Below are 27,703 nucleotides of genomic sequence, written 5' to 3'. Positions count from 1 at the left end.
ACAAGTCAGGCACTACCTCAGCACGTGCAATCTGCTCAGAGGGGGCCAGGAGGATGCTCCTGGCTGAGACTTACCAGGAGCAGCCTCCCCCATGCTGGGGGCAGCCTCTGTGCCCCGGGGCTGCTCCGGCTCCCGCTGCGGCTCCGGCGCGGGCGGCGCCGAGCCGGCCGAGGACGAGGAGGATGAGGAGGAAGAGGCTGGCTTGGATTTGGGATGCAGGTCGTTCAGTCTCAGGAGGTTTTCAGGAGTCACAGTGTCTGGATTCACCGGGGTGGGATGCAGCGTGGCTGGTGCTACTGGGAAGAAGCTCTCTCGGGTGTCCTTGGGGTGCTTTGGGGTTGTGGGCGCTTCTCCCGTGGCCTGCACAGAAAAGGGAGCAGTGAGAAAGAGCCTGCAGGTCACTGGCTGTGCTGCCTGTGGGCAGAAAACACTCTTTAAAGTGAATATAATACAACAAGGACTCAATCACTATTCTAAAGAAATCTCCTTTATGGATTATTTTTCTGTTCTGTTTATCAAACTAGCACTTGAACACTTATTCACATTTACAAAGTTTAATTTAACACATCCCTCACAACATAACATACTTCCCTGAACTCTGTAATTAAGCATGAGTTACAATCTCCTGTAAACAGAAACATATTTCTTTCATTTAAAAATACATTGACAAGTGCTTGACCTGAAAAAACAGATCTGCACTGCTTTAAGAGACTTTGCAAATTATCACAAGAAATAATTCTTAGTGAATGATGTGAGAAGAAATGGAGAAAATAGAAAAATGCATTCGCTTGTGAAATAAGAGATGAGCATAACCCCAAGTCATGAATTCCTGACAAGTGCAGAACTGATAACACTGAGGTCCAGCTGATCTGCTGCCTGTGCACAGCAAGAGAGGCACCAAGAGCCACTGCTAAAAACTGAATGCAGTGTCATTTATTATACAGACAGAAGGTAGAAGTGGGACATAAATTCACCAAAGAAGGGAATAAAAGTACCCATAAAATGAATATCTTCTCTGTAACTTTTATCAGTAATCAAATAAAGTATTCTTGCTTGTGAGGCCACAGAAAGCATTTATTTTACATTCTCTACAGCTTTCATTTAATGGAGATTTACTGGACCATAAAAGATGCAGTCGGATAGAATTCTCAGATGTTTAATTGTTTGCCTCATACCTCTACCAAGAAAAAAAACCCTCATTTTAACCATGGTGATAAGAGTAAGAATGTCTGAAACAGAAACAGGATTCAGCTGTCAAATGTAAAATCAAATTGGACCCCAATGTCCTAGATGACCAAAGATTTATTACAAAGCCAGAAAAGTCAGGAGAATTTCACTGAGAGAACAGAGGAGCTTTCAGGTGGAGAAAATGCATACTTAAAATTCAAAGGTAGAGAGCACACAAGTACATTTAAAAAAAAATAATTGGCAGAATGTATTTTTGAAGTTCCTGAACTTGATTAATCAATCTCTAAAAAGCATACAATTAAAACCTGCCAGATTCTATGTGTACACAAAAAAAAAACCAACCCAAAAACAAACCCACAAAAAAACCCCAGCAGCTATATTCACAACAATTACCACACTGGATCAAAAAAAGGTCTGTTCTGCCTCTGAAAGCAGCAAGTTTCTGATGCTTAAAGCATCAGGTCCAAAACTAAAGGTCTCAACACACAAATGGGATGACACAAACCTGGGGGAAATAAAAGTGCAGAAGCAAGCCTTAAGCTAGAAGTGAGATCACTTGAGGAAATGTTTTCAGCTGTGATTTAAAGGGAAAGCCCTTCACACCCATGCACTTCATTAACTTGCAGAATGGGTGATGTAGAACCTGACATTTCTGGGCTTGTATTGTATCCAGGATTTTTTTCTGGAGAAACACAGGAAGGTATTACTTAGGTACATGGATGTTAAAAATGGATCTGCACCTGAGATTTCTACAAAAAATGCTCAGCTATTTGCAGAGCCAGAAAAAAGACATTTGGAAAGGAACTCAGCAGTATTGGATGGTATTCAGATGAAAAATTATTAGAGAGAGTGCAGCCCCTGGAATAAGTGCTGCTGGGAGGGACCTCTGGAGATCCCCAGTCCAACTTCCCAGTTCCATCTCCTTCCTGCCAAGGAAGGAGATGGAACAGCCTCTCCAGGCCCCTTTCTGGTGTTTTACCACCTTCCCAGTGAACATTTGTTTCCAATCATTTCATCCAAATTTCTCTTGCTGCAACTTTAAGTGGTGCCTCTTGTCTGGTTCCTTCCTTTCTGCTAAAGACCACAATTCCATAACTTTATCCTCCATTATTCTTCTCCTCACCAGGATGAAGCATCCCAGCTCTTTTTCCAGAGAATTGAAACATTTTATTAAAAAAAAGAAATAAAAATGAAGCTGAAACAAACGTGATGTTTCTGATTCAGGAAAACCATGACCAAAAATTCTAAAGTGTAGTCAAAAAGTGCAGCCTTATACAAAAGAAAGCAACACCAAAATTATTGTTTTTATGCTTTAAAGGGAATTTTCCAGATGTGACCTGGTGAAGAGTTGTGTCAGGCTGCTGTAAACAGACAGGTTCTTTTCAACCTAATGAAACAAAGACTTTGGGAGGAAAAACAAAATAAAAAAAATCTCACACTGATTTTTTTTTTTCTCCAAAAAGGGGGTGGGAGTGGAAGAAAAAGGAGAAACCTCTCTTTAAAATCAGAACCAAGCACTAAAAATCCCATTGTTGGTTTCTGTGCAACTCACAGAGCCTTAGGAAAAGGGATTTAAACCTGCTTTGTGTGTTTTTACTGCTCTCAGGAACTGAGGAGCATCCAAAAGCTGGAAGCACAAAGCCCAAATGAGCAGCACAGAGAGGAACATGTTCTTTAAAAGATTTTGGGTTTAGTGTAGGGGCAAGAATCCCAGCACCTCTGATCAGCAGGTGATGCTACTCACAACAGGCAGCTCAGGGAATGTCACCAACTACACAGCTCAGGACTTAAGGGCCACATTTCATCCTCCTGCAGATCTCCAGGAACACAGGACCTCCTAACACCCAGCTGAGAAATAAACCCAGAAAAACCCACCACAGCAGCCTGGGATTAGCCTTTTGTTCATCTGTCTCTGCTGCTAAACCAGCAGTGAGGCACAATAAAGATTGTTTTCCACAGACAGACAGTAGGAAATGGAGAGGCAGTGACAAACCTTAGCAGTGTTTTATGTGGTTTCTCATCAGAAGATTATTTTTTAGTTTTTACTTTGCTGTGGTACTCAACTCAGGCAGTTGTGACTCAGAACTTCTCCTTTTCCCCTCTCCAATCCATCTCACCACACTCAGTGCCTCTGTTACCACCACTATTGCAGAGTGCCTTTAGTCACCAAGAAGAAATGAATATTTCCTAATTTTAGTGTTACTTACAGAAGAAATGAATAGAAATTAATTAAGATAAAAACTCTTCTCTGATTTCTTCCTGTCTTTCATTGTAATTACAGGTTCCTCTAGTCAAGACTGGCCTTCCTTCTAGAGTTTTTAAAAATCATGAGGTACTGAAGGGTTTGCAGCACCACTTTTGTATTGACTGCTACATCAAAGTGGATAGAAGAAATATTTAAGGCTTATTATTAATATCCAAATGAGGTGTCATGGATGATCCACTGCTTCCATAAAGAGCTCACTATCTTAATTCTCTTTAAAAAACCTAGCAAAAACTGTTTTGATTTTGAAGAATGTATAAAGCTGGAATGTAAATGAGTAACTAGGATGGATGGCTGTGTGAATATTGTGACTACTTCTGACTTGGGTTACAAAATCAGTCTCTTTATTTGTTAGAACCTTGATTATTTCAGCACACTCCTCAAAGAGTTCATTCAGCTTCACAGAGGTGCTGGACAAACCCTTCCCATGCTGAAAACTGATGTAAAAACAAGGAAGGAAAATGCTGGAAATCCAGCACTGGGACAGCCTTTCACCAATAAAATTATCAGCAAAAGTGCAGAATTTTTTCACAGATGTTACTGGAAAAAATAGCTCCCTACATTTTCCCAGAGAGGCACTTCAGCAGAAGCTAAAAGAAATCCAGCATTAAGATAAAACATGAGAAAAAATTTACTTTGTAGCCTGTGAAGTCATAAACCAGAGAACCTGACCAAGGGTCTGTTTTTACCACACTTGCTGTTTTTAAAAAACACATTTTGAAAAACAAAGAAATCCTCCAGCAACCTTCCCACTCTGCTTTTGGGAGGGCTCACTGCTCTGTGGCTGTGGGAAAAATTAACAACCAAATGTTCCAGAAAGGGAAAGTGACAGCTTTCCCAACAAAAGTTTCCTAATGAAAGATGCTGGAACTGCAACTGTTACATAACATTTTCTTGTGATTTCTTTTTTTTTTTTTTTTTTCAGTTACTCCCATGCCTGAGTTTAGCACTCTAGTGGGACTGAAGTCAGAACCCACCTCACACAAAGGTGGTTTTTTTTTTAAAAGGACACCAGAACATCCCCTGCCACACAAACTGCCTGAACAACATGCTGGCCACATTCCACAGTATTACCACTCCAACTCCTGCTCAATATTGTGTTTTAATTTAATTATACCTGTCCATTCTTTTTTTTTTTTTTCTCCCCTCAATCTCTCTACAGCAGCATTTGAAAGAAATAACATTTGGAAGTTTTCTTCTAGGTGCATCACAAATACCAACAATATCCATGATCAGGACTCTGAAGAACCTTGTATTTCCCAGGATCACTTTATATAGAGAAAATAGCAAAGGTTTACACACATAAGATTGAACTCTAGCCTAATTAAACTCCCCATTAACACAAATGCAAGCAGGGGCTCAATGCCCTGCTCTACCCTGGCAGCCATGTTACAGCAACACTTCCATCCACAAAATCATCATTATTGGACCAAGAGAGACCAGGTAGCAGGATGAAAAACATTAATATACAAAGTAAAAGATAAAAAGTGTCTTTTCTTTCCTTCATGTTCACTTAATGATTGCTTTCTGCAGGAGACAGAAGGAGGAGAGCTGTTAATTATATCAAGAATACACCTCCAGGATAGAGTGAGAGGGGGATGCCATGGCAACTGGCAAATGCAACAGTGAGCAAAATGGTCACCCTTTGGTAGGAGACCATGAAAGAGCTCGTCCTTTTGTCCCCCCCATCCCCACCTCCTCCTTCCCCCTCCTTTCTTGTCATCTTTGCTGCATTAATAAAGCATACAGACAACTCAGGAAAAACAACTTTTTCTGTAAGCAGTCTCTGACGTCTTGATGTGCAGGAAGAAAAGATGAAAATTAGCAGCATGTGGGTGGAACAAAAAGGGGGAGAAAACACATGAGGTAGAAGATGATTATTTTCTAATTATTTAATATTCTCCTAATCTCCTCCCATTCCCAGCAAAGTGCCTTTACAGAAGGCTGTGAGCTGTTTCCTGAAGAGAGCAGCTTGGTGGTTTGTTGCTTTGTGGGTTTTTTTTTAATGTGAGAATTTGAGAAGAAAACGCTCTAGACACCCAAGGCAGTTCAAAGAAGTCACTTTCAAGTTTTCTCCTTGAAAAAAAATGCCTGAGAGCCCATGTCACTGCAGTGCTGACTGCATTCCACAGCAGAAGGGCAAAAATCCATGGCAGTGCCCTCTAGCTTCACTCACAGCAGAAAATGTTCTCCTGTTCCAAGGGGAATATCACATTCCCTGTAAGGTCCCAGCACCAGAGCCACGCTCCAGAGTCCACCTGAGCTTCTTGGGTGTGGGTTCAGCACAGCCCTCACAGAGCAAACCCACCCATGACCCCAGGAAACTCCTCAGGATGAAGCTGTGGATTCAGACTACTGATCACCAGCCCTGGGAAAGGGCAAACACTGGTGGAGGGAGAAACCAAGACCCCAGTGACCTGTTCTGGATCTAGGGAGGGGCAGGAAGGGCACTAAACCAGCACCTTTTACTACAACACTTCCACATAAAACAACCCTTTTCTATTACAACACTTCCACATAAAACAACACTTTTCTGTTACAACACTTCTATATAAAACAACACTTTTCTATTACAGCAGCAGCAAAACTTTACAAAATCAAGGATCATCCTGGCAGCCTGCCAGGAGCCTGAAAGGCTCATTTGCATAACCTGATTGTGTTTGTAATAAAAGTCATTGTTTTGATTCTGGGGGTAGCTTCATGAAGCATCACTTTTAATTAGAGCTGCCACTGAAATCTGCTGATGTGTTTTGACTGGAGGTTGAGAGAGGGAAATGGGGAAAGCACCTGGAGGTTGGCAGCAGCCAGGGGGAGAAGGTGGCCGTGGTTGTGCTCCTGAGGAGGAGGAGAGGGAAGCAAAAGGTGAAAGGCAGGATTTGGGCAGCCAGAACCAAGCAGGGAGAGCTCAAGGCCTGGCAGATGGAGCAGGAAAGAGCAGTTGAAAATTTCCTTTCTCTCCCTGACACTTCAGGGATGGAGTTGGTCCCAGAGCAAGGATTTTTTGGCTAAGGCAGCAGTGAGTCTTAAATAACTCAGCAATGTTGAAATAGCCCCTTCTCATGACATTTGGATGATATACTATACCTCGAAGAGCCAATAGAAATTTCAGCTCCTACAACACCACCCGTTACCAGGGCTTTCCACACTGAGTCCCAAATCCTCAGGGGTCACAGCCCAGGCCCAGAGACTCAGTGGCATTTTGGAACTTTGCCTCTGAACACTCTTGTATTTTTAGAGATGTTAAATCCAGCCCTGTGTGCAATGGTGATTTTTACAATGTTTTAAAGTATTTGTTTTCTATAAATTCAGTTCTCAGGATTAGTGATAGATTAGATCCCAACACACAACCACAGAGTTTTAACTGTCTTGACTTTCAACACTGCTGAATACTTTTAGTATTAAGGAATTTAATATTAATATAATAAAAATACCTTTTCAGATTGCAGGAAAACAGAAGACAGATGGGTTCTTAAACTAAAGTATCTCCACATGCATTACAGAATATTCTGTGCAATACAAAGCTTCATCCTTAGCTTGTACTGCAATAACTTTCCCATGTCAATATGTCCTGAACAGCATAAAATGAAGAATTTCCCAAGAGCAATTTTAGGCAGTCAATGGAAAGGCTAATTAGGAATTCTCTAATTATCTAGAATCCTCAGCATTGCTTTCTGCCAACATGTCCCCTCCTGGTCCTCAGGAGCAGATACTGAAGTACAATGCTACTTCAAAATCAAACCAGCCTCAATCTTTCCTCCTCCCTCAACAAGGACTCCATTTCCAGGGACCATTAATTTCATATGAAAATCACAGTTGGCAAGACTAAAAATATAACTCAGAGCAACTGAGCTGACTGCATTCAGGATCTCTGCAAATCTTTCAGATAACATTCTCAGACAGAAAAATCAAAGAAAAGAACAGGAAACCTTCAAAATGCTGCTTGCTCAGAAGGTCAGGTAATCTCCTGGGTAACTTTAGTTACTTGATTGCTAAAGATCCAGCCACCACCACTGGATTTCAGCCCATTTGATAGGTGTATGTCACAAGTCTTATTCACATTTAAGAATTTAAAGGGAAAAGGACAAAAACTGGAGGAATTCCTTTTGGCCACACCTTTCTCCACAGCAGCATTAATATCAGCACTTAAAAATATTGCATCACTGCTCTGGAAATTGTGAAAATGTGCTAGGGTTGATTAATATATCACTAAACAAAATATTAATATTGAATACTGAAAGAAATGTCCCAGCAACACAGAACATAATTTTACATCAATTTCTGGAATGTCCTAATGGAAAACAATGCAATTTCTCCAGTCCTCCAGGAGCACTGGAACTTATCATGGCAAGGTTTTGTACCACTGACTTTTTCTGCCTCCTTCAAAGCTGGAATCCAACCTTCCTCAGGCACTTGCCATGTTTTTAGCTGACTTTGTAGGTGATGTGGCTCTCATAGGCTCAAAACACTCCTAAGAACTAGAGAGGATTTCTGAAACCAAGGCAAAGGGTCACAGCCTTGCCAAGCCATTAAAAAGATTAGATCTGCTCACAGCAGTGCAAGGACCCACTTTGTCCAGTTCCTCTCAGGACTGCTCTGTTGTATCCTGCTTGTGCCTGGAGAGGCAGAGAAGGAGGTTTTAACATAGTTGTTGAATATTTAGGTTAGAAACTCTGCCTGGTCTGGAAGAAAGTTGAAAAGCCAGAATTTAAGTAATACATAATTTTAGCAGCAAGTGAAAACTTTCATAAAGAAACAATATAACCCTGCAACTTTAAACTACAACAGCCAGCTGACAAAGACAGATATCAAGGTGGATTTTGTGCCTTTTTTTTTTTTTAACTGTCAATTTCTTGGGCTAAGTGACTGAAGAACCACAGGCCCTGCAAACCCACTCAAACCATCCAGGAACAAAGCATTTCCCCCTGCTGCAGCAGCTCTGTACATGACATCATTTGCTTACAGAAGGCAAATACTTGCCAATTTTAAATAAAACAGGATTCAGTCTGCTGAAAACAGACAGATGTCTACAAGAGTGGCTATTCCTGTGTCTCCACACTAATTCACAGTGCTGTAGGAGCAGCTTCACACAGCTTGCAGGATCCTGCTAGAAGCAGAGCAAAATGAGAGTGCAGGATGTAATAACCTCGTTAGCTGGGGCTGCTTCCTAAAAGGGAAAGCTTCCAAGTGCAGCATGTGAAGGGGCATGTTTTATTTCAAGTGATTTAACAGGAAATCTTCTTGCTTCCAGTGCTGTTAAATACTAGCTCACCTATTGTGTCTACTCTCAGGATTAGTTTCTGTGCAGGTTTTTCACCAATCTCATGTTTTGCCACATGCCTGAGTACCTGGTGACTCTGCTGGAAGGACTGGAATAGCAGTGACATTCCCAGAACCTTCAAGAAAGCCCAGCAAGGAATTGGGTTGATAAAGGAGAATTTGGTGAGTGTTTTTTAAAAAGGTGAACACATCCAAAAAAACAACAGTAACATTACTTTTTAAAGAAGATTTCTAGCAAATTCTTTTTATTTTGAAGTCATAAATCACAGTGTGATAATGTCTATTTTTTCCCCAAAATAAACTGAAAAAGGCTTACCGTGCTGAGCTAACATTTATTTATTAACAACATTTTAAACCTGAAATACCAGGCTACAAGCAAGCCAACACTTCCACTAAATACCTCTCTTGACATTTCTGTTCATTTCTACAGTTCAGTGGAACAATGTTACTGACTTTCTGAGGGGCACAAATTGGAGGAAGTTACTTTCATGAAAACCTAATAAAGGAAAAAAACCTACCTTTCCTCTTACATCCTCTCCTATTACTCTGCTGAGAGATGCACTGTACAAAAGCACATTTTAACTGAACAAAAATTATGGAAAATACAAACCTAGTAAATACTTTGGGGCTGCAAAATGAACACCAATAAATATATCCATTCATCCAGTTTTCTTCTTGGCTTTGATTTCACATTAAGAACTGAGAAATAACGATCCATTTAAAGCTCATATAATTGTTTGCTGGGTAAACCCAGAAACTACAAGCTAAAAACAAACGGAGTAACAGTTTGTTACTAACAGAGTTAAAGAAAGTCCAGCTGGTATCTCTGGAGCAGAGTGCAATGCCAGCAAGGCAGGAGCTGATGAGGCTGCAGCCCTTAGGGAGCAGAGAGAAGGAATTACCATCCATGAAATTCTGGGCTGTGATGTGGACATTAGGGAAATTGTAGCATGCCATAAATATTTCAATTTGAAGATTGTTTGGGGTTTCCTCAAAAGCTTTTGGGCAAGAAAATTATCCTGCAAGCCTGCCATAAACAGGAGCACTAATAAAGGGGGTGATCTTCCTTCTAATGTAGCCCAACTCATCTCAGATAAGGCACCAACACAAGGCAAGGAGGCATTTCTAGGTGCTGCAGACACTCAGCTGCAGATCTGCCTGGACAGACTCATTAAAGCATCACCCAAAGGTTCAGAGCTTACCTGTTTCTGTGCTGATGCTCCCATATGCACCTGGCAAAACTTGACAGCCTGTTCAAGTGCTGCTTCTTCATCCACCTGAACACAGAACCACAACTAATGAAGTCATAATTACTTAGCTCATCTATAAATCTAATTAAATTGAGATGAAATGGGGATGTAGAGCATGGAAGCAGCAGTTCTACAGCAAAATGCTGACCTTAAATTATTCAGGAGCACATCCCCAAAGATAAATACTCAGCTCTCTCAATTCAAACTAACATTTAGCTGAACAAACACCATGTAAGTGGTACTACAGCTCTTAACTCATCTCAGAAATTCAGTTTCAAAACATGGAGAGTCCTACTCCCTATCCCCAGCAATGGCCTTGTCAAGAGGATGGTTCTTTGGGAGGTGTTAATCTCCCCAGGTTTCAAACAGATATAGGGCGAGTTTAGCAATTCCTGTTAGATCCTAAAACCATGTCTGAGGCCGCACAGAGAAATGACAATTGATCCTACAATACCTGTTTAATCAGCATGTATGTTTCAGACATGATCTTCTCAATTTTGCCCAGGTCATAGGCCATAACCTTCTGGCCCTGCTGCCAGACCCGGTAAGCATCGAGCAGAAGTGTTTTTCCAGACTCCACATCCTCAAGTAATTTCCTCTTCCTGCTTGACCTCTGGACAGGTTCTTCTGTAGGTGCTGCTTGAATTGTTCCTTTAGCTGCCTGCTGCTGGTGTTTTGAGCTGATACTGAGCTCCTCCAAGGAAAGTTCTGGAGTCCTGCTCTCGGGAGCCCTGTCCTTGGAGCTCCTGCCGGGCTGCAGCCGCTCCAGCTCGCTGCGCTTACAGGAAGAATCAATTTTTTCAGGGTCATTGGAAAAGCCATCAAGATCCATAGGCTCAGCTGAACCAGGGCCAGGAAGCTCTTTAATCTCCTTGTCACTCCTGTCCTCTTGTTCCAACATGTCCATGGCATTGGGGATTTGTCCCTGGGTCACCTCCTTCACTCCGTTCTCAGTACCATGCACGGCTCCATCTGACAGAACCGCCTTTTTGGGAAGCACATCCTTCCCCTCTTCAGCACTGCTTTTGTTGGACACGTCTGTTGTCATCCTTCCTGAAGCAAGGCTAGAAGACTTGGAACTCTGATCTTCTGAAACCTTAATAAAAGAAATCGTTCTTCTCTGTTATCATTGAAATCAAAAAAGCATTTGAGCACAGCTGTCACTCTCATGATTATTGACCAGTACCTTTCATTTCTGCTTCTGCTGAAGAAAATGCATTTATTCTATGTTAATTCTTTTTTGTTCCTCAATATTAATTAATCCAGGCCACAAATCTTACAATTAGCAGTATTTTAATAAGTGAAAACACCACAGAGAAGTGTTTTCCAACAGCTCAGGCTGAACCAAAGCCACAGTGTTTATTTTCCCTCACTACTTCAGTCCATGCTAAGGGATCCAACTAAATGAAATCCAAGATATTAACTGCAATAATTTTTCTTCTAACATATTGAAATCAAAACCAAATCTGTTTCTTTTGGCAGCTGCAGATCAAGCTCAAGTTTAAGCCTCTTTCCTTTCCTTGTTCTTACACAACCTTCTTGTTAATAGATCAAGCAGTAGGCAAAAGCCTGCTGTAGTATTTTACTTTTTGTACCTTTTCTTTGGGGGTGTTCCAAAGGTAGAAAACCTCAGTACATCATCATTTCTTTCAAAAATTTATAATGATACAACTCTTACACCCAGATTTATGAACAAACCATTTAATATACAGAGTTCCAGTGTTCTTGACAACGTTTTCATTTAGTTAGTTAAACCTATAGTCTGTGAACTTAGAAAACCCTCAGGAACAAGCCCTTCCTTGAATGAACTTACCAAGTAAAGTTCCAATATCCAGATCCCTTAGCCTGGGAACTGATTAGCTTCTGGATGGCTTTTAAAAACTAAACCTACATTACAATTATATGCAATAATAAGTGTGGTGCTGTCAAGGACTAGCAGTGAAAAGTGTCTAGGCATGTAGACTGTCCAAGCTGTCTGGGTCTGTTTTGCAAGAGGAATCTTAGTTCATTTTCTTACAGACCCCACCTGAAAATGGAGAGCTTGAACACTACATGTATCTACCATTATTTGATGTTTAAGGGACAGTCAGGCCAAACTTCCTGCAATCTTGCAATTCTTACTGCAAGCTGTATTTGTTACTGAAATTCAAAACCAAAAAATCAACAATGCTGGAAGAAAATTTTCTGTGTAGTGGCACATAAACAAAAGGTATTGGGAGTAAGTGCTTGTAACTGCAGCCCTTCAATCTCAGGAGATGTAAGGAATGAGTGAACACTGCAAAAGCTAATTACTAAGTGAGAGCCATGGAGTGCCCTGCTGCCTCACCTGTGTGAGATCGTTGAGAGTGTCCTCCAGCACCTTCACTGTGAGCACAAAGGCTTGCTGGGCCAGCACCTGGCGATCGGCATCACGCAGGTACTTCCTGTGCCCAGGAGAGAGAGAAATGGAGTTAGCTGCCAAAAGCTCCCAGCACTCCAAAGCAAGAACCAGGACTGTCTCAGGTTGCAAGATTTAGCTGGGGTGTGTGTTTTATTGCCATCTGTTATGGTGGGGCACTTCTCTGCTGTTCATGGGGCAGTTTTCTTTATCTCTCCCACACCAATTCCCCCTCCAGGAGATCTGTTTGTTCATGGGCCATTAATTATTAATTATCTTCTGTCCATGGCCAGTGAGTGTCCCTGCAGGGCTCATCAAATTCCATCATCCCATGGGGAGATGCTCTGCCCAGGGCAGGAGCCAAGCATTCCTACCTGGATACAATCTGCCCTGGAACAGCACAGCAGCCTTTGCCCCCTGCATTCCCAGAGGAGCAGCTTTCTCCTGCCCTGCATTCCCAGAGGGAGAGCAGGCCCATCTCCAGCAGCCCTGCAGCTGCAGAGCAAAACTCCCCCCTTGTGCAGGATCCTGCTGCAGCAGAGCCACAGCTGGCACTGCAGGAGGGCTGAGCCCCCCTGGGATGGGGCTGTGCCCCCACCCTGACACACAGGGGACAGGGACTGCTCTCACTCTGGCAGTGGTGTTTTATTGTTTGTACTATTGCATTTATATTTTTAATTTTTCTAGTAAAGAACTGTCATTCCTATTCCCATGCCTTTGCCTGAGATCCCCTTAATTTCAAAATTATAACAATTCAGATGGAGGAGGTTTGCATTTTCCATTTCAGGGGAGGCTCCTGCCCTCCTCAGCACACACCTGGCTTTTCAAACCAAAACACAGGACAGTGAAAGAAAAACAAGAAAAAGCCAACACAACAACTTTAAAGCACAAGAAACAAACAAAAATCTACAGGTGTATTCTGATATATAACAATATTGGGATTTAACCCTTTAGCTTTGTTTCCCTCCACTTCTCCCCTCCCCACAAGATCAGAGAGGACACAAATGAAGCAGAAGACAGCTCTGCCTGCAACCAGAGGGAAGGGCAGAAATGGGAAAACACCAAGCAACCAAACCCAGAGCAAACCAGGCAACCAGATTTACAGTTGCCTTGTATCAAGCCCTCTGTGCCCCTCAAATACCAGCTTTTTATTCAATCCTTTTTTTGAAAAAGAGCCTTATAGTTACACAAAGCTATGCTGAACTCTCAGGTGATTTTCATGTTCTGGATAAAGCATGAATGTGAGATTAAGGACATCAGCAAATCCTCTCTCTTTGATCATATCAGTTGCCTTTGAACCCAGGATTTTTAGCTCTAAAAATCCTGGGTTCATGGGTGTGCTACTAGCTTTTTTCCTAGTTACTATTACAAAAAAATAATATTGTATGTGTAAAACATTCACTCTAGAGCTTCATTTCATTTACTAGAGCACTGTAATTTCAGTGTATTTGGACACAATGTTTTAGTCTGCTTTCAAGCAAAACACTTCCAGCTGTCAATCCCACCTAATCACATTTAATGGAAAACTTAATTTCTATTTCAGAATTAGCTGGTTTGAATGAGAGGCCTAGAAATCAAGTAAATAACTCTGAAGGGTACTATTTCAGTCAAAAGGCCAACATTTTAAATACACATATTTCCTCTCTATGATTTTAGGTTAAATTGGTAATTTTGTTCTCTTTTCTCTGAAAAGCAAACCATAAACATCTGACTCCTCATTAGTTCAGTAATAACTACAACCACCCTATTTTTAAAAAGAGGGTTGTTCCAGGCATATACCAGACACACCCAGAATTATCTGTATTTCTGAGTTCCTCTAACAACTGCACCTCACCATGGCTGGCACTGGCTGATCTAGCATGTCAAATTATTTGTTTTTTGAATTCAGTCTAGACTTACAAATAACATAATATTTTTAGTACAGCTATGGGCTTGCTTAGGACAGAAATTGAAACCTTCTATGGTTCAGTCCTTCTGATATGTTAAAAGTCAAAGTATTTTTGGCTTCAAGTTTGCTGAACAAGTGGTGACATATTCCCAGACTCACTACAATCCATGCAAATTCACATGCACTCACATTCAAAAACACACAAAGAAACCTTCGATGCCTCCAACTTATTGCCATCAATCATTCACGTTTCATTTCTTAAACATTTGCCAGAGACCAATTTCAACATTTCCCACAGGACAACCTACTAGAATTTTACCTCAGTGTTTTCCTTGCATGTTTATTTTGGTCTTCCCATTGATACGAGCCCATATATAGCTCACACTAAGAGCTTCTTTTTTCTTAAATAAGGTTAATGCAATTAAAATTAGATCACCCCTGAACAGGATAAGCTTTTTAAATAGCATCAGCTGCCAAGAGGCACAGAGGCATTGTTCAGGCCATCAGGGATTACAGGAAGGCAGGATGCTGGGCCATGACCTCCCGCGCCGCGCTCGGCTCTTACGCAAGGGCCGGCACAGGGTGCCCAAGTCACGCTCTGCTCATCCAGAGAATCCCTCCACGTGACACTCCACCTCTGTAAGGCTGCTAAGGCACCCCCATGGCTGCTCTGGGTCTCAGCAGAAATGCAGAGAAACTCCAGGCTGCCTTACAGAATCCTAATCCTGAGAAAAATGAACCATGGTTCCATGTGGGAAATGGGTTTGTTGATAGAAAGCTCACATGGTCTTACACATCTGTATGTAAACACTGAGATAAAGTGTGTTGACCTATTATGGAATAGAGATGACATTGTTAAGAGAGAGAGATTGAACTGAAACCAAGCTTTAATTAGTTTTAAAATATGACTTTGTAAAAAGACTAGATATTTTAGAGAATTTGAATTGTGAAAGATACATTGTAGTAGAAGTACGTAGGGAAAAAATAAAGGTAATTAGTATTAGAAGTAATAATAGTAATAGAAGTAATAATAGCATTAGAAGTAATAATAGCATTAAATTAATAATAGCATTAAAGTAATAATAGTACTGTGTAGTAGAAGTTAATAAGCTGAAAAACATTTATAAGGTATAGTAACTAGGAAATAAGTTAATTTTTGATAAAACAGTGTTGAGTTTTATATCTTTTGTGTCTCACTATTCATTGAGACAGATAATAGAATAAAATCTTTGAAAACACCTCTCAGTTCCCCCATTTCTGTAAAACCCAAGCAAACCAACAATTCCACTCCCTTCCCAAGGGAACCTGTCTGAAGACTTTTTTCCCTAAACAAAGAACAGCTTTAAATAAAACAGTCACACAGCGAACAAAACACACTGGAAAGCTTTACAAAAATCAGCTTCAAATGCAAGAAATGTCTCGTACTTTCCCTGATCAGGGGTCCTCTGCAGCATGGATGAGACCTTGAGCAGGGTGTTGTAGTCCCTGAGCTGCGAGAGCACGTTGAGCAGCAGCACGATGGAGCGGTTCATATGAGACGCGAAACTGCCCGGCCGGTCGATCTCATCCACGGGGATGCGCCAGATGCCCTGCAGGGGGAAAGGGAAACTTCACATGGGGATCCAGCTGGAAAAAACACAGCCAGATTCCCTGCAGAGGGGGAACAAGGAAATCTTCAAATGGGGATCCAGCTGAAAAAAACACAGCCAGAGGGGACAGAAACCTTCACATGGGGATCCAGCTGGAAACAACACAACTACAGGGGGAAAGGGAAACCTTCAGATGGGGATCCAGCTGGAAAGGACACAATCAGATTCCCTGCAGAGGGGAAAAAGGGAACCTTCAAATGGGGATCCAGCTGGAAAAAACACAGCCAGAGGGGGAAAGGGAAACTTCAGATGGGGATCCAGCTGAAAACAACACAGCCAGAGGGGACAGAAACCTTCAATTGGGGATCCAGCTGAAAAAAACACAGTCAGAGGGGGAAAGGAAACCTTCAAATGGGGATCCAGCTGAAAAGGACACAACCAGATTCCCTGCAGAGGGGGGAAAAGGAAACCTTCAGATGGGGATCTGGCTGAAAAAAACACAACTACAGGGGGAAAGGGAAACCTTCACATGGGGATCCAGCTGGAAAAAACACAGCCAGAAGGGGAAAGGAAACCTTCAAATGGGGATCCAGCTGAAAAAACACAACAGGAAACCTTCATACAGGGATCCAACTGAATAGGACACAACCAGATTCCCTGCAGAGGGGGAAAAGGAAACCTTCAAATGGGGATCCAGCTGAAACAAACACAGCCAGAAAGAGAAAGGAAACCCTCACACAGGGATCCAACTGAAAAGGACACAATCAGATTCCCTGCAGAGGGGGAAAAGGAAACCTTCAAATGGGGATCCAGCTGAAAAAAACACAACTACAGGGGGAAAGGGAAACTTCAGATGAGGATCCAGCTGGAAAAAACACAGCCAGAGGGGGAAAGGAAACCTTCAAATGGGGATCCAACTGAAAACAACACAGCCAGAGAGGACAGAAACCTTCAAATGGGGATACAGCTGAAAAACAACACAGCCAGAGGGGACAGAAACCTTCAAATGGGGATCCAGCTGGAAAGGACACAACAGGAAACCTTCACACAGGGATCCAACTGAAAAAACCACAATCAGAGGGGGAAAGGAAACCTTCACACAGGGATCCAAGTGAAAAAAAACACAACCAGATCCCCTGCAGAGGGGAAAGGAACCTTCAAAGGGGGATCCAGCTGAAAAAAACACAACTACAGGGGGAAAGGAAACCTTCACATGGGGATCCAACCAGATTCCCTGTAGAGGGGAGACAAGGGAAACCTTCACACAGGGATCCAGCTGAAAAGGACACACCTGGGAAAATAAGGGACAGAATCTGCAACATGTGGAAAATCACAGAGGAACAGGGGGAAAAGGGACAGATAAAAGTTGAGCTCTCCCAGACAGTGAGATAAGGATTTGAAGTCAATTGATTCCTGCCAGTAGGAAGGCTCACAGAGGCCACAGCTTCTAAATATGCTTCTGAAGTGCTCCAAGAAAAGCAAGCAAAGCCCAAATTACACTGTGCATTTTTCTTCAATGTCAATGAACACACCTTACTAAGTCAAAGCTCAACTAACCATAAAAAATAAGAAGTAACCTGAAGTAAGTTTTCCTGGCCTGAAAGCTGTTAATATGCAGTCACAGCAAATTTCTGTTTTCAAACAATCTGTTATTAAATGTCTTAGGAACTTGGTTAGATCCTTGATCTCATCAGTGTTCACTGTGGACTAACCAGTCCAATAGGAAGAATTAGATTCCTCAGCAGAATCCATTTTCTAGTGGCAGATTCAAATACTTGGCCATACATCCTGATCCTTCTAATTAAATTTCTGGGACAAGGGAATCTTTGGGGAGCAAGGCTGGAGGCTGATAGCAAATATAATTTAATTAGGGTTAGTTAGCTCAGATTTTGCCCTGTCTAATACATCTAATGAGATTGTTTTCAGGTGTTTATTGTGGATGCTGTCAGCACCCTGGTCAACCACACCTGAAAAAATGAACTGCACATAATACCATGTTTGCATGTTAGGATGGACTTATGATCATTCACAAAACCTGCTGCTGCATCACTGCAAGCCCTTCCCTCGTGCTTTGTTTGGTTCTGAAGCTTTTCCTGTAGCAGCTTTCTAAGATGAAAATCCTCTGATCATGTAAACAATTCTGTGACAAGGCAGAAAGAATAGTATCATTGATAGGAGTACCTGACTGAAACAGAGTTTGGCTTTCCAAACCTGTTCAGAGGGCAGGATATACAAATATTTACTCCTCTATCTTTGTTTAAAGGTCTTGCTTCGATTTGTTTAGCTTTACTTTCAATGTGATCAAAACTCTTCAGAACTTAATACAAAGTGGAAACAAGGAAAATGATTGCTGCAACCATAAATGACATTTGACCAGAAAGGCAAATCCAAAACCCCCTGTGTAAAATGGACCTTTCCCTTGCATGTCTGCAGAAAATCTCTGGTTCCACTCCATAAGATGTATAGGAACTTAGGAAAAAACAACACAGAAATATCAGAGGTTTAATATCAGTGTTTTTACATGGAAAACAGTGACTTCAACTGGATATAATGCACAGACTAATCTGCCAAATTTTCTTGCTCTTGCTTTTCCTCATGCTCTTACTCCCTAGTGATCACAATAAAGCTGTTCTTCCTCTTTGCTCCCTGAAGCTTTCTTTCAAGCTCTTTTTTGTAGTTTCCCTTTTCCAGACTGTATCTAAACCAGCACCATGACCAAGCCCCAGGCACAGGCACTGCCTCCTCCCCTTGCCAGCAATGTCCACAAACACCTCCCATGGCCTGGTGGCCAAGAGCTCACCTGCTCAGGGAGCTCTGCAGCCCACAGGCACACACAGATCCTGCAGGTGACAGCTCTGTAAACCAGCACATCCTTCTATTTCAACAGAGATGCTTTTTCTTCCTCCAAACCATACAATGGCTCTCCTTTCAGCCCACAGATGAAACACACATTCTGGAGCTGCTATTTTTTGCTTCTCTGCACGTATGTAAACTGGGTTCCTGCCAAATCCCAAAACAAGTGAATGCCTCATAATGGCACCACATTGCAACAACCTACTTAGCCAATTTAACTACACAAAACAATTTATGGTCAACTCCAGCACACTGGAGGAGTGGAACACTGCCAATGTGTAGGTAGGTTCCTGGTCTTTTTCAGCATTATCTCATCCTTCATTTGAATCAGGAGGATCACTTGGATCAGATACCGTATCTGGAATTAGCTGGAAATAATTTTACAGCTCCTTCTCATATATCCCATGTATCCATTTTAATGCTAGCCTGGAAATTACAACAATTGAGTATTAGAGCCATTTTTAATGACAGAATGTAAAAACTGCATCCAGAAACCCAGGGAAAAGCCCCTCAGATAGAAACAAAGTTGTATATTTTGGAGAATTCTGCTGTCTTCCACAACAGGGCACATTTGAAGAGGTTAAATTAAAACCCACATTAGGAGTGTCAGGTTTCCCACTGCAATTACAAAAGTAGGGCTGATTTGAAAAGGAAAGCCACTAACTTTTCATGTGTTGACTTGCAGCTTCATAAATGCAAAACAGCAATAGATAGGGGTCCAATGTTCCACAGCTGCCTGTTCCACAGGCAGCCTGGAGGCAAGAGCAGAAAGAAACCTGCCACCAGAGCAATCTTCATTCCATCACTGAGATTGTGTTAAGCAATATGCAAAACACTGAGGGTAAAGTGAGTTTATCAGAGCTCCTTTCATGAGTCATATGGAACTTTTAAGACTGTGATTTCAGTCAGAAACTACAGAATGTCTTGTTTAGATCTCTTCCAAAGAGAAGTTTAATAAAGCCCATCAGGTATTAATTTTTCCTTTCTAAATATCAATAAACTTCAGGAAGAATACTTCCAAATTCAGATCACACACTGCAACTTTTTTTAAGCAGCTCAATGTTAGGTTTTTATTACTTTTAACAAAGCTTAAGAAATATACAAATGCCAAGTCTGTAAAGGGGGAGAAGACTAGTTAAACTGAATAACAGTTCCTGAAGGTTTTATATCATCACTTGAAAATTGAGATTTGTTGGCAAAGTACCTCTCTTGAAAGTACACTCACAGAAGAGTGCAGATCCTTGTGCCAACGATTCCCAGCTCTTTGGAAGGTTTTGTAGCTGGTTATGGCCACTCAGGGTACCTGACAAAATGTCTCCAGCTCTGGCCACAGAAGGGATTTTACATCCAACGCCCGCTCGTGTTTGCTGGCCACCATCGCCACTGCTGAAAGGTTCTCCTCCCTGCTGCCACAGCCAGCAGAGCTGTTTACACCAAACCAGAGGAAGGAGTGAGACACTTCCAACAAGTCCAAAATGCCTCTCAGGATCCAAAACATCAGGCTGCTCTCCATGCCTTCCTGGCAAAACAAACACGCTGCAAGAGTGGGGGCGGGGGAAGCCTGACACACACTGCTAGGAAAAAATAAATCTGGGAGTAGTGAAAACCCTGCAGAGAACTTAATACTGAACATGACATTAAATATAAAACTGAATAATGAAGCCAGGCTGCCATAATGCTGGTGACACTTGTACAATTCTTTTTCAGCTTGGGATTGGGGCTGTGCCTGCCCCTGCAGAGCTGCAGGCTCGGGAGGAGGGCGAGCAGCAGAGGACGGAGCTGCAGCACTCTGGGACTTTCTAGTGCAGGCACTGAAAATAGCAAGGAAGGAAGTGCTTATTATTCCTCCATGCTGCTTACTCCAGAACTTTAGGGGAGGGGATTCCCTGGGGTTTAGGAATGCCTCTCTGAGGAGGAGAGGCTGACAGATCCCAGCAAAGCCCAAAGTTCCCTGGGGATGGCTGCTGCTGCCAGGCACAGCTCCAGGGAGAGCCATTTTCTGAGCACTGATCAAACTTTACTCCCTCCCTGCTCCATGGAAATGGAGAAATGCAAGTCATGCTTCACATGATCCAATTCACATACAACAAGCAAACACATAAACCCCACACTAATACAAATAAAGACTTCCCATTACTTAATTCCTCTTTTTCATCCTTTTTTTTTTTCCAAGGGGCCCTGGAAGTTCAAGTTGCACTACATGCAACAAACTGGATTGCAAGTGCCCAAACCAAAACCAAACATTTCCTCATTTGTCAGTCTCAGTAATGTCCTGCTAAGAAGCTTCAGTAAAAATAATTTAAATATTATTTTAAGATTGCTAGAAAGTATGTCAAAACTAGCAAAATAACTAATTAAGTGGTTCAGGGAAGGCAAAAATTAATAATGTAACAATCTACATGGTATTTCAAAATAATGAAGTTGAACTAAGCACAGCTGTGAAAGCTCCCACTTTCATAAGTCCCTGCTTTTATATAGGGTTAAGCACAACATACTGAAATACTACCAGTTCTACTCATGTCCTGTCTTCTTGGTCACTTATTTAATTTTATTGTCTCGCTCTGGGTGCCTGCAGAGGAAAGGAATATGCTTCAAGCTGAACAGATTCAACCCACAGGGTTTGAGACCTCTGTATTTGAAGTCAGGAAGGTCCAGCACAGACCACTGAATGTCCCCACCCTCCTCTGCCAGCATGGCTTTATTTAGTGCTCCACTCACAACTTCCTGCTACCTCTGAGCACAACCATTCAAACCACAGCCCCCTCCCCCATGCAGCAAATTTCTAAACCACCTTTCCTCAACCAACCTTAACACCCTCCCATATCTCTCATTATTTTACTCTGTCACCTGATTTTGACTTTTTCTTCTTTTCTGCAGATAATTTTATTATTTGTCTTCCTCAGTTCCTCACTTCATCCCCACTGCCATTCAGCCTGTAATGGAACAATTCTGCCTCTGTGAACAGGAATGCAAGTGGGCACACAAGTATTAAGAAAGGAAAGCAGAATATTCAGAGTATTAAAACTATTATCTGCAGGGCCTGTGTCATTGAGCAACCCTGGCTCCCTGTAACTGAGCTGATTTCAGGAAAATCCTACCAGTTCTTCCAGACTATAGTTATTACATAGAACAGTAACAGAATGTATTAAAAAAATATGATAATATATAAATTACATTTTATCAGCCTGGAAAAGGAAACAGAAATAAAGGCAAAACTGCAGCAGCCTCCTTTCAGTATGTCAAGAACAAGCAGGATTACAATTCCTAGTCTATAAGGCAAATATTGTCATTTTCTTATCTTTTCAATACACACACACTTGGAAATGAATAAACAGCATGTATGCATTTTGGAAGAGCTGTGGAATTCTGTAACTGTATTTTAGCAAGACAGCAGCATGAAAAAATATTGACAAATGGAAGTGCTCCACATGTTCCAATCTTCATATGCTGATAAAGAAACATAATGGACAATTTTCACCTCTTATTTCTCCCTTCAATATACAATGTATTTGTAGGGTCTTAAATTTTAGACTTCTCAATTTCCAGAAAAATCATTTTACAGTTGATTTGACTTTAAATTGGTTTTAACCCTATGAAAAGAACACCCAAACCACAGCCACTTTGGGAGCCTGTGAGCACCAGGCAGGGACATCACACAGGAGGCAGGGAAAGGGAATGATTTCCTTGCTGCATAAGCAATTAAATCAAACCAGAAATGCCTTGCTGAGTTACAAGTTCAGGTGGAATTAATGAAACAGAAACTGAGGCCTAGAGATGGCCTTTGCAGAGCTCTGGGTTTGGCCACTTGCCAGGCAGAATCTGGAGGTTTATGTTCACCCAGTCAGGAGGCTTGAGGAGTTTTTACTCTGATGGTTCCCATGTACCATGTGATTTCACAACCATGTCAACAGAAAGTCACATCACTTTTTTTTTTAAAGGGAAACAGCTAACTAGACTGAAAGAAAAGGAAATAAAGAAACTATTCTACTGCATGGCTATGACAGAAAGAAAGACAAAGAAAGCAAGGAAAAGCAACAGACCAATCTCCTGAAAGCTGGTTTGAAGGTGCAACTGTGCTCAAACAATAGCACAGCAGCAGGCAGCACCCACAGGAAAATGCAGCAAACACAGGAGGTGTGTGCACAAAGCCATCCTCTGGGTGAGGGAGCTGCTCCCTGCACTGCTTCTCCAGGTTAACACCAACAGGGTCATGAATCTTTCAGCATCTTTCTCCAGGGCACTCCAAGAATTCCCTCTTGTTCAGTCCCTCTCTCCTCTAACCTGCAAATCTGGGGTGCTAAAGCAAAAGTGGATTTGAAGATAAAGCTGTGGAACACTGACTTTTTTTCCCCCTCTTTTCTGTTGCCAACATTAACAAAGGCTCCCTTCTGGACAGCTGGACAACTTCTCAAGCTGGAAGGTCAGTTACTGATAAAAAGACTTTGGAACAAATTACTTAAGTACATTTATCATCTTTCCTCTATAAGTTGCTCCCTTTTACCAAGTGTATTTTAGGAGAGAGAAGAAAATGCATTGTTTAGGAATTAAATTACCAACAGTTAAGTTTCATTCATCCTATCCTGCAGAAAACTCAAGGCTGCCAAAGGGATGCAGAAGAGCAGAAGTTATCCAGAGATTTAGTCAGGCTCTTCCATCTACTCAACAGAAAGCACTGAGGAGTTTCTCCTCACCCAGGTTGGAATTTCAGATTCTGCCTTTGTTACTTCAGTATCCTTTTATCAGGTACATTTTGGTTTCATGTCATGTCCCTGTATGAAAGAGTTTGGAATCTTTTCTTTGGGAAAATATAAAGCACAGAAATCCAGAGAACACAGACTGCTTCTTTATCTTCTAACACACAAATAACTTAATGCAGAAATCTAATGAAAGAATATAAAAACTTTGATGGGAAAATCCTTTACCAGAATCTTGAATTTCTTGGGGCAAGATGCAAGAAGACTTCTATACCACCAAAATAAATGGAGAGCAGGACACATCTAGACAGTGACAGGGCTCTGGTTTCACCTAATAGACAGCCTTTCCTTGAATTAAGAGGATTTTCCTGCTAAAAACTTTTCTGTCTATCTGCTACAAGGAGACTGCCTGGCATCAGATGCAGATGGCACTAAAGGTAATGAAAGAAGCTTGGTACATCCTTGGGCAGGCTTCTGCATCAGCCCCCTGAGCACATAAGCCAATTTTCACTTTTTTGACAACATGTGGCATTAATTTAATCTAATTCCACATGTCTCTAATACAGACACACACATTTAATGGTACCACCCAGAAACATTTTACAGAGGGGAAAAGGAATTTAGGGGATGTGGCTCACCTGAGCTATTACAGGCTCCATGTCAGGATGAGATGAATTACAAGCTAAAAATTACTATTGCCTTTCAACACAAAGGATGATGGCTAAGTCATAAAAGATGGCAAATGTTAGGGGACAGAAATGACAACCAGAAACTTTGTAAAGTGGTTCTAGTCTCTGTCAGTGGCAAACCAAGGCTGAGCCCCAGCATTCAGTCTTACTGCAGAACCAGAGAATTGGGGTTAACACAGAGCTGGGAGCAGCTGCTCCCAGAGAAGGGCAAGTTTAAGGGTTATGAGATATTTTTTGTTTTCAGCCCCAGTGACTGTCCCAGTATCCCCAGCAGTGTCCAGGCACTGTCCCTGGCATTATCTGAGGGAAGGAAGGGTACCTGGGGATCCCAGCTGGGATACTGAGTCCAGCAAAGAGCTGGACCCACTGCAGGGGTCTGCAGAGGAGGCCACAGAGGTGACCAGAGGCTGGAGCAGCTCTGCTGGGACTGTTCAGACTCTAGCAAGGCCTCAGGGTGGCATTTCAATACTTAAAGGGGACTTAAGAAAAAAATGGGGACACAATTTTAGCAGGGCCTGTACAACAGGACAAGAGGCAATGGTTTTAAATTAAAGAAGGGTTGATCTAGACAGGATAAAATGAAAAACTTGTTACAGAATGAATGGCAAAACACTGGCACAGACTGCCCAGAGCAGTGGTGGATGCCCCATCCCTGGAAACATTCATGGTCAGATTGTACAGGGCTTGGAACATCCTCATCTGGTTGAAGATGTCCCTGTTCCTTGCAGGAGATTTGGACTAGGTGACCTTTAAAGGTCTCTTACAACCCAAACTATTCTGTGATTCTACAATTCTATGATTGTACCTCAGACTAATTTTAAGAAAATTGAAAATGGCTTCAGAACACAGAACTATCAGCTGTAATTTCTGACTACCATTTGTAGCACCCAAAAATAGTGAGCCTGGGACAGAGCATTGCTGAGGTGATCCTGACAACAATTCTGCCTTAAAAAACTGCTTGGGCACTACAGCATAACAAAGCCTCCACCAGCCAGTGCAGTATATACAGCTCTAGAAAGGAAAGGAGGACAAGAACTTTGTAACATTAAGTGCTGTGCTAATTGTTGAGATTCAGCCCACTGGTAATGCAGAATTAACATTCTGAATTAACATGAAGAGCTGTTCAGACATTCCTCATGCTGTAACACTGCAGTAAGGGTCTCCTGCTTTTACAGCATGTCACTTCTTCTGTTTCAGCCTGAAACTCTTCAGGCTTGAAGGATTTGAAGGAATGCATTTTCACCTACTTAAATACCAAGTTTTAGATGCAAATTACTGATTATCCAATACATAAAGACTCGCTGGTTTTGAGTATTTTAAACTAGGCTGTCAGAGTGCTAAAAAGTTATTTTACCAAAATACTCCAGTTTTTATGCCAACACAAACTGGTCTTCCATCCTACATCCCTTGCTTTTCAACAAACAAAATGCTTAACTGCCCACTCCCACCCAACAGCTGACACCCAGCATCCCTGCACTGACAGCACAGACTTTCAGCTTTTACTCTCCTCTACATAATGAAACACTGAGTAAAATATCAAGATGAGAGTCCATAAAATCCCAGTGTTTGCAAAATATTTCAGCATGTTCATCAAATGGTTAGAAAAAGTGACATATGCACCTTTACATTTTACATCTATATCACTGTGTTAGACTCCAAGTCTCAGAAAATATCAAAAGCTACAGGGTTAGATCAGGAGCACAGAGGAAAATGCTATCATTCCAGAAAACAATACTGATCAAGCAGGCAGAGTTCTTTCTTGCCAGTACCAAATCACTAGACTACATGGCATTAGGAGATCCTGCTGAGACCTTTGAGCCTGAAGAAATATAAATCAAAAGGTCCAGAAAATGCCTGCTACTCATTTCCATCACCATTTCTGAAAACAGAAAACCCTCTATAGCAGCATCAGATGACAGCTCATAAAATACAATCAAGTGATGATCCTGGTAGAGACTTCACTTTAATTTTATCTTGATAAAAAATTACATCTTCATAAAAATTACCCAGAAACATCCTCCTTCAGATGCCTGCTGGCTAAAATGCATCTTTCAGACAACACTGTCACCTCAGAGCACTGTGAGTGACCACAGTACTCTGACTTTGGGGGTCACTTAGGGACTTTTCAAGAGTACATTTTTCCTCAGTGACCTCTTGGGTAGCTTTTCTCAACTGACCCTGGAAAGTAAGAAAAAGTAAAGTAGGTTCAAGGTGACACAAGAGAAAATCAGGTTTGTGTAGAGTACATACTGAAACTTGGTCAGGATCAGGAAAGGGCCACGTCACTGCTCAGAAGTGACAAATCCATATGTGACAACTGCTCTGGCTGGGGACTGGCAATTCTCTTTAAAGCTACTGTGACCTTACACTCATAGTTTATAAGTTTAGTTTTCAGTTTATAAGCCACAGACTTCAAAACACACAGAGGTAGGGGGTTTTGCAGCTTATTTAGGAAGAAATCAAGATTATGAAAGAAGCTAGTAAACCTCACTGAATAGATTGTGAAGTTATTTATAAAAATTAAGAGAGGCCCAGATTGGAACTTAATGAAGAACTGTCAGTACTTTTAACAGCACTAATATAAACAAACACTCCCAACCAAGGTGAAATATAAAATGCAATACATACAGCAACAGTACTTAAAAAATATACTCAGCTGTTCACTATTGGGAAACACTTTTGGGAAGTGACAAGAATGGCATGTTCTGTGACAGGCTGGGTTTTGGTATGTGCACACAATCGGGAAGCACGCAGAAATACTCGAATCTTTTGTCAATGTTGAGAAGAAAAATAGCAATAAAAAGCAGAAGGGAACAAACATTTAAACTCCTCTAGTGTTCTGACAGAGGTAAAGTGACAGCAGGAGCCAGCAGAAAAGCCTTTCAAACCAGAATTCTGTAAGATCTGACTAGGGTTCCCTGCTCCTTTTTCCAAGGGCAGTTCTAGGAAGACTTGTGTTTGTAAACACATGACTTGATTCATATTTGAAGGTCCCAGCTCTGCCTGAGGTTTCCTACTGGCTTAGGAATGACAGAAATACACATCCTGGATTTCAAACAGTTTGTTAGCTGAAGTTGAGGACAGGAAGAAGCTTATTTGAAACAGGTAGTAAGAAAGAAATACCCCATAATAGAGGTTATGAACCAGAAAAAGACATAGGGTGGGTAAAGCCTTGGGCAAGACACACTCCTCTCCAAAAACTACAGCTCGACATGAGTTTGCACATTTCATCCTCAACAATTAAGAGCCTCCAATTAAGCCATTAGGAGCTGACAAGTAATTAATTTCATTATCTCATTTCCCCCACTACAGCAGCATGCACAGAACACTTCCCTTCTCTGTCCAGCAAGTGGAAGCCCTGAAGGAATCCTGACGGCTATAAAAGGTAAAAAAATCTCTTTCTGTTATGCACCCCACAGCTAATCTCAAGTTATCTTTTCTCCTCTGATACAGGAATTCATGCAACAAAAAAAGAATTTCAGTAACTCTGTTTCTCATGTATTTTACGTTTTTTTTGTGGGGGTGGACACATATGTGTGCTAACACCTTATGCTGTCTTGCTTTCAGACACTGCCAGGACTTCCTCAGAAAAACAAAAGCAGCTCTTTATCCAGTTGTAAGAGTTAGTGGAAATG

The 27,703-nt window shown here is 41.7% G+C and overlaps 1 protein-coding gene across 4 annotated transcripts in view; it reads right to left on the bottom strand.

The window, feature by feature from the left end:
- Positions 1-27,703, bottom strand: part of CABIN1 (calcineurin binding protein 1) — a 112,013-nt gene that overhangs the window by 14,980 nt on the left and 69,330 nt on the right. For all 4 annotated transcript variants that reach the window (XM_084217100.1, XM_084217103.1, XM_084217102.1 and 1 more), the window contains 5 exons: positions 15,669-15,832; positions 12,305-12,401; positions 10,433-11,074; positions 9,931-10,005; positions 75-360 (listed from right to left, as the gene is read on the bottom strand). In XM_084217100.1, the coding sequence (XP_084073226.1) occupies positions 75-360; positions 9,931-10,005; positions 10,433-11,074; positions 12,305-12,401; positions 15,669-15,832 (1,264 nt within the window). The remainder of the gene's footprint in view (positions 1-74; positions 361-9,930; positions 10,006-10,432; positions 11,075-12,304; positions 12,402-15,668; positions 15,833-27,703) is intronic.

The sequence above is a fragment of the Fringilla coelebs genome (assembly GCF_963513975.1).
Source record: "Fringilla coelebs genome assembly, chromosome: 17".
In the NCBI taxonomy this organism is placed as follows: domain Eukaryota; kingdom Metazoa; phylum Chordata; class Aves; order Passeriformes; family Fringillidae; genus Fringilla; species Fringilla coelebs.
This window is presented reverse-complemented; position numbering and strand designations above follow the sequence as displayed.